This window comes from Otolemur garnettii, unplaced genomic scaffold, assembly GCF_000181295.1.
Source record: "Otolemur garnettii isolate 467f Iridium unplaced genomic scaffold, OtoGar3 scaffold00012, whole genome shotgun sequence".
Lineage (NCBI taxonomy): Eukaryota > Metazoa > Chordata > Mammalia > Primates > Galagidae > Otolemur > Otolemur garnettii.
In genome coordinates, this window is record NW_003852407.1 from 27,151,618 (window position 1) to 27,163,416 (window position 11,799).

At 44.3% G+C, this 11,799-nt stretch overlaps 1 protein-coding gene across 1 annotated transcript in view; it reads right to left on the minus strand.

Annotated features, from left to right (window-relative positions):
• Window positions 1–11,799, minus strand: part of LAMA3 (laminin subunit alpha 3) — a 245,007-nt gene that overhangs the window by 67,881 nt on the left and 165,327 nt on the right. The window contains exons 37-39 of the mRNA XM_012802016.2: window positions 9,002–9,232; window positions 4,513–4,626; window positions 2,266–2,276 (exon numbers count right to left, since the gene is read on the minus strand). Of these exons, the coding sequence (XP_012657470.1) occupies window positions 2,266–2,276; window positions 4,513–4,626; window positions 9,002–9,232 (356 nt within the window). The remainder of the gene's footprint in view (window positions 1–2,265; window positions 2,277–4,512; window positions 4,627–9,001; window positions 9,233–11,799) is intronic.

Consider the following 11,799-nt stretch of genomic DNA (forward strand, 5'->3'; position numbering starts at 1 on the left):
ACTGACCCAGAGTGACAGAGTGAGACTGTCTCTCACACACACACACACACACACACACACACACACAAGTCTAGTGGAATGGGTCGAATTTGTTTAGTTTGTGGAGATAGCAGGCTATAACCTTTCCTGGTGTTACCCTAGTAATAAAGATCTAACAAATCCAGGAAAACTCCTCTTGCTGGGGATTTGATAATTCAGAGAAACTTCATGTTAATTACATGGCCTGGGGTAAGTACACTTTAAAAATGTGCTTATGTGTTTTACTGCTGTATGCAGAGTGGTGCTACGGTAGGAAACTTTGGTGGGTGTGCATTTTAAAAGAATATCTGAAGCTAGGTTGGGGGAAAACAGTATCCATATATATCACAAGGGCTCGTGGTTTGTTTACAATGGAAGAGATGGCTCTTCAATCATAAATGTCATCGGTGTCCAGATTGAATAAAGCCATCCTTCACAGACATCTGAGTAACTGAAAATTGTACAAAACACAAGATGTTAAAATATCCTGTCATTATTTTTTTCCTCTTGTATTTTTCTTCTGGATATAAAATCAGGCTGTAAACACAGGATATTTGTAAGCATTTCCAGAAATGTGGAAGGCCTTTAAAGTAGAAGCTGCTTACATGTTTACATCCCCAGAAAGCTCACTCCTTCCTTCCTCACTGCAGGGTAGGTTTCTCCTGAGGTGGGGACACTGGGAATATCCCACCCTGCAGTTTGCCAGCCACCCGGGGGCTTCTCGGGACACCAGCAGCTTCCCTCACCCTCCCGGTGATGGCTGCCCTCGCCCTCCCTGTGCATGGCTGCCCGGACTCTCTTGTAAACATTTGCCTTTTGAAACTAATTATTTACTTTTCCATTTTAGTTTTGCTTCTCTTTTAATCCAAATGACAATTTTCAAGAAGAACATGCCTGGATAGAGATGTCTTAGTCCTCTGTCTCCTTTGCTCTGAGGCTGAGAACATCGGGAACAAGAACACAGAGAAACAAGAACTGAGGTGAGGACATCTGGCCCCTGCTAAAAACACTGAACACTGGGGCCCACAGGTGAGGGAGAGGGTCGTGGAAGGGACTCATAACCGTGCTGTCTGGTAAAGTCCTACTGTAAGAAGGTCTGAAATGCCATTTCTGATTGAGAGGATACCCTGGAAGCCATCTTCATCAGTCCCGTGAACTGAGGCATCTTCCATTCAAGTTTCCTGGTGTGTCTTTGTGAGTGAATGAAAGAATGAATGACCACAGGAGCCCACCTGCACTCCCTCGCATACGCTCACCTGGCTCCATTTGAAACCAAACATCTCTTGGGCATGTACTATGGGCCCAACTACGCTAGGTACTAAGGATGCAAAGTCTGGTTGGTGCCTTGCCTTGGGAGTGTATATAACCCCATAAATGGGCATAGTCAGTATTACATGGGAAACAGGGTAGCAAAGGTATGCCACAGTATCCCACCAGAGCAAGAGGAGGGGGAAGATGGTGCCCCCAGAGCCTCAGGGAAGGCCTCCTGGAGCCGCTGCTGCCTACAGGAAGGACAGAAGGAGAGGGATTAGCTGGGCGCAGAAGTGAGGGACAGGCATTCAGGGCACAGGAACAGAGCATACAGAACCTCAGTCTTGTGTGTGGAAGGAGAGAGGAGTAAAGGGTGTCCCAGAGGCTGAAGCGTAATGGGGCAGGACACAGCTGGAGGGAGCCTGAGACCTCCAAGGGTGGTGGCCTCCCGCCATCTGTGAGCCTCAGGGCAGCTGCCTCAGCTGTGAATTCCACATAAAACCTTCCACAGTAGTGGGAAAGATGGGAATGAAAAGAGGGGCACTGAAGAAAGAAGAAGAGAAAAGGGGAGGGACCAGGGAACAGAGGACAATAAGAGGTGACAGAGAGAGCAGAAGACCAGGGGAACTCAGGAGAGAGATGAAAAAGTGGGAGACACTGGGCCAAGGAGAGGCAGAGAAAGGCAGGGGCCTCATCGGGGAGTGGGGCTGTTACTGCAGTCCCTCTGGCTGTGACACACGTACACATATCATCACCTGCTACTCCAGCCCTGGCCACCGGACACATACATGTCCTGCTGTACTGGCAAGGAGTTGGGCTCCTTATCTTTCAAACTTCAAAGTTTAGTCTTGAAATGACATAGAGATTTTCACCTGGGGGGAGGACCCCAATTTTAGACATTAATTTGGACCTTGAGAGGTAGAGGGCGATTTGCAGTGGAATCAGCTGGAAAGTCTAGCTGCATTTTAAAATAAGGTTCAAAGGTACTTGATTTACTCTTTCCCGCTCTGTGAGAATGAGAGCAGTTAATGGAGTGCAGACTTGGATGCCACGTGTGTGCACATATGTGTGTATGTGTGTGCATGCATGCATATTCCCCACTAGACAGCAAGCTTCTTTTTTTTCTTTTTTGACAGGGTCTCACTCTGCTGTCCCAGGCTAGAGTGCCTTGGTGTCAGCCTAGCTCATAGAAACCTCAAACTCCTGGGCTCAAGTGACCTTCTTGCCTCCCGAGTAGCTGGAACTACAGGGGACTACAGGTGCCCAACACAACACCCAGGGGGTTTTTCTATTTTTGGTAGAGACAGAGTCTCACTCTTACTCAGGCTAGTCTGGAACTCCTGAACTCCAGCAATCCTCCTGTCTTGGCCCCCCAGACTGCTGGGATTACAGGCGGGAGCCACCCCACCTTCCTGACAGCAAGCTTCTTGAGAAGAGAGATTATGTCTAATGATCTGAACCCTAGCGCTTAGCTCGGTACCTGCCACAATAGCAAACCTCATTGAAGGTTTCCTGAATGAATGGAGGGCTTTTATGGGACAGAAGGCCATTAGGGACAAAGAAAGGCAATAAAAAAGAAAATCTTATTTGATTAAAAATGAATTACAACTTTCGCAAGTTATCCTTTCACTAGGTGAATGGGCTACAAAGAAAACTCCCTTTGTTCTTCAGCAGCCTTTATGAGGCCGACTTGATATTTAGCACTGGGTCAGTGCTAAGATAAATATTTATTTTTAATTAAAGCATCTACCCATGTTACACACGACATACACAAACTATCACATAGAATACAATCAAACTGAAAAACAATATTTCCTAATGCTTTCTTTGAATTTACAAGGTTGCGATTCAACAACATATTCTATTGGGAGGATCTGTACAACTTCCTGCTCTGACCTGCTGCATCTTGCCGAGGAAGCAGGTCCCTGGGCCGTGGTGAACTAGCTTAACACAGTTTAGGGACTCAAATAGTTGAAATGCACCCTAGCTGCACACTGTAAAGGAAATCTGTGCCAGGGAGTTTACAGTAGAACCTCTGTAAGTTGGCCACACAGGGACTGTAACTAACTGGTCAACATACAGAGGTGGTCAGCATAAGGAACTTGGCCTCCTGTATTGATACCTCCATGTGGTACGTGTCAGGTCTATGCAAATTGGGTCAACTTGTAGGGAGGTGATCAACTGTGGAGGCTCGATTGTATATCCAAAGGAGCACAACACAGGTGGGGTTTGGCATCCCTGGGAGGACTGAGGTTGTCTCCTTAACTGTCTGTTCTCCTAACAGGGGAGGCCCTGGCTGCTGGGAAGAACTCTGAGGAAAGGGGATGAAAGAAGCTGAATACTTAAAAATGAATGCAAAGAAAATTTCTTAAGTAACCACAGTCGAATCTCCATAGCTGACCACCTCCCTACACTGACCACCACCTCCTTAAGTTGACTTAATTTTCATAGACTGAACATACACCACTTGTTACATATCAGTACAGCAGGCCTCGTTCCTCATGTTGACCACCTTCATATGTGGACCAGTTTGTGGCAGTCCCTCAGGGGAGCAATTTACAGAGGTTCTACTGTAATTTCATGTAAGGGAATTTTAAAAAATATTCCAAAGTAAGATCCATTTTCCAGTGGGTAAGCTGTAGATATCAAGGTCTACACGGAGAACTTGAAGAAAAACAATCAATACAGGGCGGAGCCCAGGAGGCAGTGAGGAGGGGAGCAGTGAGGTGGCTCTTTCCTGACCCCAATGCCTGTCGGCCCCAAGCCCGCTGTGTCTTTCTGCCCTGGCAATAGTGGCGTTGATGTCAGACCGACTGCATGGGGGCCTTCGGCCTGTCTCAGCATCCTCCCCCCCTCTTGTGTTCCTGAGTTACTGCTCATTTGATGGTATCTTTCTGCCACCCCAACAAAACTGGGGCCCAAACTCACACCTCTGATTTATCATATCCTCGCAAATGCAATCCCCTACTCTACCTATCGATATCTTTTAATGAAGCAGAGATTTATAAGCTAGGGATAATTTAATTGTTGAGACAGGTTTTCTCTTCTGATGGTGCATGTTAAAATGGAGGGGAAAACGAAATGTAAAATAGCCCAGTCTGATAAAGCTGGAGCCTCTTACTTTTACACAGCCACCCCTATGTAGGGCTTGGGAGATGTGTCACTGATATCTCCAGGCATAACAGGGGGAAGTGGGGAGAAAGAGATTGCCTGCTGGCAGCATTAGAGTATCAATTTACTCACAATACATATTCCTGAGCCGTCCTGACATCGATTTGAGTGTCCGTTGCAATTGCAGGGAACGCATCTTCCCTTATACAAGCCATTGTTATGTCGATAGTATCCTGGGCTACAACCCTGTTTTGAAAACAAAGTGTTTAATGAATACAAAGAAAAAAAACCAATCATTATCCAAAGCATTGGCAGTTCTGACTGCGAAGCAGTCACTTTTTTTTTTTTTTTTTTTTTAGAGACTGGGTCTTGCTGTAATGCCCAGGCTGGCATGCAGTGGCTTTTCACAGGTGCAATCATAGCTCAGGACTGGGCTCAAATGTTCCTCCAGCCTCACCCTCCTGAGTAGCTGGGACTACAGCTGCACACCACTGAGCTCAGCTGACACATTCACTTTTTCATCTTTTCTCCAGCCAGTGTGTAGATTCCTAATTTTAGCCTCTGTCAAGTCGACCTGCATCTCTGTCAGATTCTGTTTGATTCCCACACCGTGGTAGGAGTGTGAGACTTACAGCAAGGAAATCAAACAGAAGTGGGGAGGTAGAGAGTCCTTCTCACACCACTTATTTTGAGGGCAAGTGGAGATGGGGTGGGAGATGGATAAATAAAGATAGTCAGGACTCCTGTCTTTAAAGGGGAGGACATTTAAGCAGGTCACTTCAAGTTCAAGTTCTCTTCCAGCAGCCATGCCCTCTCCCAGTGTGGGTTTGGGCTGGTAGGGAGCAGTATAGGAGCAGGAATTGGGGTGGGGGTATAAGGCGTCTTTACTGGGCTCTACACAATCAGGGCATTGTCAATGCAATCACTCCACTGCCACTCATTAGTCCATGGGCAACAGGGAACCCGGGGGAGGGAGCGTGCTGAGTTCCCACACAGGACTGTGCACCCATGTCTGGTCTATACCGAGCACTGTGCACATGGACACTCTCCCCAAGGGAGCCCTGGGGTGTGGTCTTGTTTCCGTGTTCAGTGTTGCTCTGATTATTACCATCTCCAGTATTATTGTCTCTTTCCAGCATAATACAAGTTATTCTTTTTCATCTGGAGGGAAAAAAATTACACTTTTCTTTTCATAAACTAACATCTTTTTAAAAGAATTCTTTTTAAAAAAGGATTCTACTTAAGCATGCCTCCAAGAGAGGACAAAAAAGCAATTATTCTTATACCAGCCATTAAACATTATTTAGAGTCTATCTTTAAATAGAATTATAGATATATTCTCTCTTTTTTTTTTTTTTTTTGGCAGAACGAATCAGGGCACCCATTAAAATCAAATATTGTTGCTAGTTTCTTTCACTGATCTCCTACATGCCCCATTTTGAAAACATTAGGAAAAATTAATATTTCAAGATAAAAACAGTCTTTAATCCTCTTTAAACAGTATGTATGTCTGTAAGACTCTGAAACTACAGTCAAAGGAAATCTTGAAATGAACAGTCCACTCTCATTCATCCATGGTCATAGACTTCTTTCTCCCTGGTCAAGCAGAAGGGACAGGAGGCGGAGACAGAACCCTCACACACTCCAGTGGGTGGACCCTCCTGGGTGTTGCCAGGATCTCCTTTGGGAATTACCAATGAACACAGATCATACACACAACAAGACCAATATATGGTTTCTTCAAGCTATTAGGGACCATATTTAGGCAAAGGAGCACATTGCAAAAAAAAAGATTATTTTAGGTGTTATGTGACTAGGCTTGTCTAAAGGAGAACGAAGTATGAAAGGAATGTTCTTTTGCTTAAAGCACAACTGAAAGATGCATCTAAAAGCAGCCAATGATGGTGAAATCAGATCTACAATCTCTACTAATAAGTGGCAAGGACCTTATAATTACCACCAGGTGTCACATTACCTGCTTACAAAACAATCGTGTTGGGTAAAGAACAAATTGTTCCAATAAACAAATAATCTCATTAGTTGATTGTTCAAATAATCTGGTGAGTTTATGGTAACCTGCCTAAATAAAAGCTTCATTAAACATGCTTGAGGGGGGGAGGATCGTCCGTCCTGATTAAACTAAATCATCCATCTTAATTTGCTTTTGATTAGAAGCAGAAAAAGACAGTCTGCAAGAGTTACGTGTCATGTCAACACTCACAGCATTTGTCCATAAGCATTTGCTCTCTTAGCAAGCAAAACCACATCTTACAAAAAATTCAGTTCACGTATTCAGATTATATTGAAGATTTGCTCTTTAAATGAAAATCCATATGTCCCAATATATTGTTTCCATAAAGAAGTTTTGTAACTAGTTACGGTTTTTAAAGTGACGATTTTTCAGGTTAAGCTTTCCAGGCAACTTTGGTAGTACGAATGATAAAAATTACGTCCCTATTCAGTGTCTAGGGTTATTTCAGCAACCATAAGATTTATTTCCCTGTAAATATACACATAGCATCCAGGAAGTTTAAAGAAAGTGAGCAGAATTTATGAATGTTTCATGCCTGGCAAATTGAAGCATGTCTGTTAAGTATTGTGCAAACTTTGATCACTTTTCTCAAGCATGGATTCCACTGTTTCTCATGTTTTACTTTGTGGATAAATTTTCTTCCAAGCAGCATTTGGAAACATATAGGCATTGGATTCTTTTGTCCCAAACCTTAGGTTCCTCTCTGAAGGGCGCAAAGTTTTATAGTTACATTAACACCCCACAAGCATTCAAGCTCTCAACTGCCTGGGCATTTCCAGGTGGGCTGATATTTATGAGGTTTGTGGTTAATAGCTCAGGAGAGCAATCTGTCAAGTACCATAATAAACCCTGCCAGTCAACTCTACAGGGAGGCCATTGGCCCCTCCCCCAGCCCACCGGTTTATTCATCTGCAGCCTTAACTCAAAATGTCACAAAGCTGGAAATCCATCCCTGTCCCAACCCCATATTTAAAAGGAACATTACCTGGCTGGGTCTAAACTCCACAAAACTTGTTTGCAGTTGACTTTGACCCGGAGGCTGAAGGAATGGTAGCCTTTGCTGCTGTGAACTGTACCCCAGACACTGCCCCAGGGCTGCCCCAAAGATCCACAGCCAGCCGGTGCTGCGGGCTGACAGGCTGACTGCCAGGGGCATCCTGGTTCCAGGGCGTCCCTCCGGCTGTGCAGAGTCCTCCGCCTCTCCTCTTATAACTGCCCTTCCTGCTCAGTGCCCAGGCCTGCCTGACTCAGGTAAGGAAGGCTGTCTGGCCGAGCTCCACCTTTAAACTTCACACATGAGTCAGCCTGCGCTGGAGCACACAGTACAGTCCTGCAGGTAAGCGCACCGCTCTGTAATTCCTACCAGGTGGGGCGGCATCACCTTCTACCCACCTTACCCGCAGACCGCACTAGACGATCAGAGCAGGCATAAATCACAGGCTGAGTCACCCTCGGAGAACACGCCCTGGGCGGGAGGCTGGTAATCCAGGGGCCCACTCCTCCCCTGGGGTGATCTATTTTAATCAGGCTGGAGAAGAGATAGAGGGAAGGGGGGAGAATGTAGGCAACCTGTGGGCGAAGGGTTACAACTCAAAGGTCCCCCCAAAACTGGGGCAGGTAAGATATTTTGGGTAACTGAAACAAATAGAAACTCGTGTGTGCAGATCACCTTGGAGTTTCCTGCTAGTAAGGGGCCAGTGAAGAAAGTGAAGGGTTTGGCTAAATCCACATGCTCTGGGCCTGGGCAACATGAAGAAGGACCATGTTCGCTGCTTCCTACTAATTACACTCACACTGCGCTTTCCCTCGATCTCTTTAGGAAAAGAACATATTTATAACTTGAGATACTAAAGAGTTTCATTTTATGGCACATTTTAATCACCTGAGGACAACCCAGGTTGAACAGATCTCAAACACTATGGTCCCGCTGCGAGTTAGAAAACAGGAATCCGGGACATTCAGTTCTCTAGAATTCAACTCTATTGGTGGGTGGGGGGTGGCTGGAGGCAGACCCTGCCTTAGAGAAAAGCATGAACACCCTGGGTCAGCCACTAGGAAGGCAGGGACTCAAATCCCGGGTGCCAACTGGCAGGCTCCTTCTGACTTCTACTTCTCATTTCTCTGGTCCCACCCTCTGGGAGCTCCTTTGGCTCTACTATGAATCTTGAGCCACTGGTGACGTCTTTTTCACATGTAGTTCTTGCAGGGAGACTATGTAAAATATAGGCTGCAGCCCAGCAGAAATGTGAACAGAGAGGGCCTCAACCTGCAGCCCCAGTCCTCCCCTCTGACAGGTACTGGTCCTTAGGAACCAGGCTGCACAGCAGAGGTGAGCAGCAGGTGGGGAATGAAGATTTATTTGTTTTTACAGCCACGCCTCATCACTCACAATACCTCCTGACCTCTGCTTCCTGTCCCATTCCCCACCCCACCCCCACCTGTGGAAAAATTGTCTTCCATAAAACTAGTCCCTGGTTCCAGAAAGTTTGGGGACTATTAGACTAAACCATCCCACAGCGCTGAACAGCAGCAAGCACAGCTGGCCATGCAGTTCCCTGGGGGAATGTCATGAATGGCAAAACTTCCTACCTGACATGAGTCGCCAGTGTAGTGAGGGGGGCAGACACACATCTCCACATCATGGGCTGTGCGACCACCTCCTGTGTCAGAGGCCTCCTCCAGCCCCACCTCGCCCAGGGTGAGCCGCTGCGTCTCGGTGAAGTGGAGGCCTCTGATGCGTACACCTGCCAGTCTAGACAGCAGCGTCATCAGCTCTTCCCTAGACACCGGGGCTCGGCTGCTGGCGTGTCTGAAGTTTCTCTACACGTGGAAACAGAAAGGCAGGGTCTTCCTTAGACAGGGATTCCACAGAGGCAGACACCCAGAGTGGGTCAAAGACAAGACGTACCAAATGCATAAGGAAAAATAAAGATGGGAAGTCCCTCCTGGAGCACTGACATTCAGAAATCATCGTGGAATAGTCTCACGAAGGGAGGAAAAAATGAAGGTGGGCAATCAGGGGCAGTAAAATGAAATAAACTTTCCCAAGATTCTATCTATTTTAAAATGCACATTTGTGCAAATGTAAGATGAATGAGAAAGCTATCATAAAGGAAGGCCCATGGAGACCAACTGGGTCACGCAGGTTAGGTCCTCATTAATGCAAATAACTGTGGTGGAAGGTATGATCTTTTCTTGCACACACATTCATATTATTTTATTTTATTATTGTAGCAAAAAACACATAACATGAAATTTACCATCCCAACCATTTTTAACAGTCCAGTGTTATTACCTATAAGCACAATGTTACCCAACGGATCTCTGGAATTTATGCATCTTGAAAAAGGGAAACTATTTATCTATCTACCAAACAACTCCCTGCTTCCTCCTTTCTCCCATCCCCTGGCACAACCATTCTAATTTCTAAGAGTTTGACTACGTTAGCTAAGTCATGTATGTGGAATCATGAACTATTTGTCTTTTTGTGACTGGCTTGTTTAACTTAGCACAAGGCTCATCCATGTTATCACATAGTGTAGAACTTCCTTTTTGTGTAAAGCTGAATAATGTCCCATTGGGTATATGTTTTAATCTATTCATCTGTTGATGGACATGTAGGTTGCATCTTGGCTAGTATGAAAAAGGCCATGACATGAGTGTGCAAATATCTCTTCAAGATCTTGTTTTCAATTCTTTAATTATACACCCACAAATGGGATTGCTGGATCATGTGGTAATTCTAGTTGTAATATTTTGAGGACCCTCCATCCTGTCTTCCAGAGCAGGTGCACCATTTTGTATTCCCACCAACAGTGTACAAGGGTCCCCATTTCTCTGTATCCTCACCAACACCTGGTATTTTCTGTGTGTGTTTTTATAGTAAACATCCCAATAGGTGTGAGGCAGTATCTCACTGTGGTTTTAATTTGCATTCTAATGATTAAGTAATGTTGAGAATCTTTTCATATAAAAACCTGTATTTTTAACCTTTATGGTCTTCTGCTTCCTGAAAACTCAGTTTTCACATCTCTGAATAGGCATAATAATACCTAATCTCTCAGGGGTATCATGAAGACAAAGTGAATCAAGCTATATAATGTATATAAAGCATTCTGTACAGTGCCCGGCATTAATGGCATTTATTATATATAAATATAATACTTCTGTAATTTTTTTTTTTCAGACAATGTCTCACTCTGTTGCCCAGGCTAGAGGGCAGTGAAGTCATCATTACTAACTGCAATCTCAAATTCCTGGGCTGCAGCCACCCTTCTGTCTCAGCCTTCCCAGGAGCTAGGACTACAGGAGTGTGCCACTACTCTGTCTAATTTTTTCTATTTATTTTTTTTGAGACAGAGTCTCACTATGTCACCCTCAGTAGAGTGCCATAGCGTCACAGCTCACAGCAACCTCAAACTCTTGGGCTTAGGCAATTCTCTTGCCTCAGCCTCTGGAGTAGCTGGGACTACAGGCACCAGCCACAATGCCCAGCTATTTTTTGTTACAGTTGTCATTGTCATTTAGCTGGCCTGGCCCAGGCTCGAACCTGCCACCTTCAGCATATGTGGCCAGTGCCGTACTCACTGCACTACGGGCATGGAGCCTAATTTTTTTCTATTTTTTGTAGAGATGCAGTCTAGCTCTTGCTTATAACTGAACTCCTGACCTCAAGAATTCCTCCTTCTTCAGCTTCCCAAAGTGCTAGAATTACAGGTGTGAGCCACCATGCCTGGCCAAAACTTTTATCATTTTAATTTATATTTTTAACAAGTTGAGGTATTTATTATATACAATAATATTCCCTCATTGTGAGTATAAAATTTTTAGTAAACTTACAGAAGCATACAGTAATATAATTTTAGAACACTTGCATTACTCCAAAAAAGAACTACCAGTGTGTAATTACTAACCCATTCCCACCCCCAGGCCCAGACAACCACTAATCTACATTCTGCCTCTGTGGATTTTCCCATATTGGACAATTATATAAATACCAACTTAATTTCAATAGTACAGGATGTCCTAAAAGTTGCCCATAAAAATCACTATGCCTGGGGAAAATGGGAAATTGTAACTAAATGTACTTTTATTTACCAAATATTCATTAAAAAAATTTATAAAATATTTACAAAATACTCTTGTGTGTTGGCCACCTCAGTCCATAGCATTCTTTGTAGTAAATTCTTCATTTCAGTGATTGTACTTCTCTCCCCCAGAGTTTCTATTTGGTTCTTTTTTATAATTTCTATTTCTTTCTTGATATTATTTATATTCAATGTGAGACATTGTTCTCACGTGTTTTTTAATTCTTTAGATATGATCTTCTTCAATTCTTTGAACACATTTAAAATGTTGAATTAAAGTCTTTATGTCTAATATCTGAT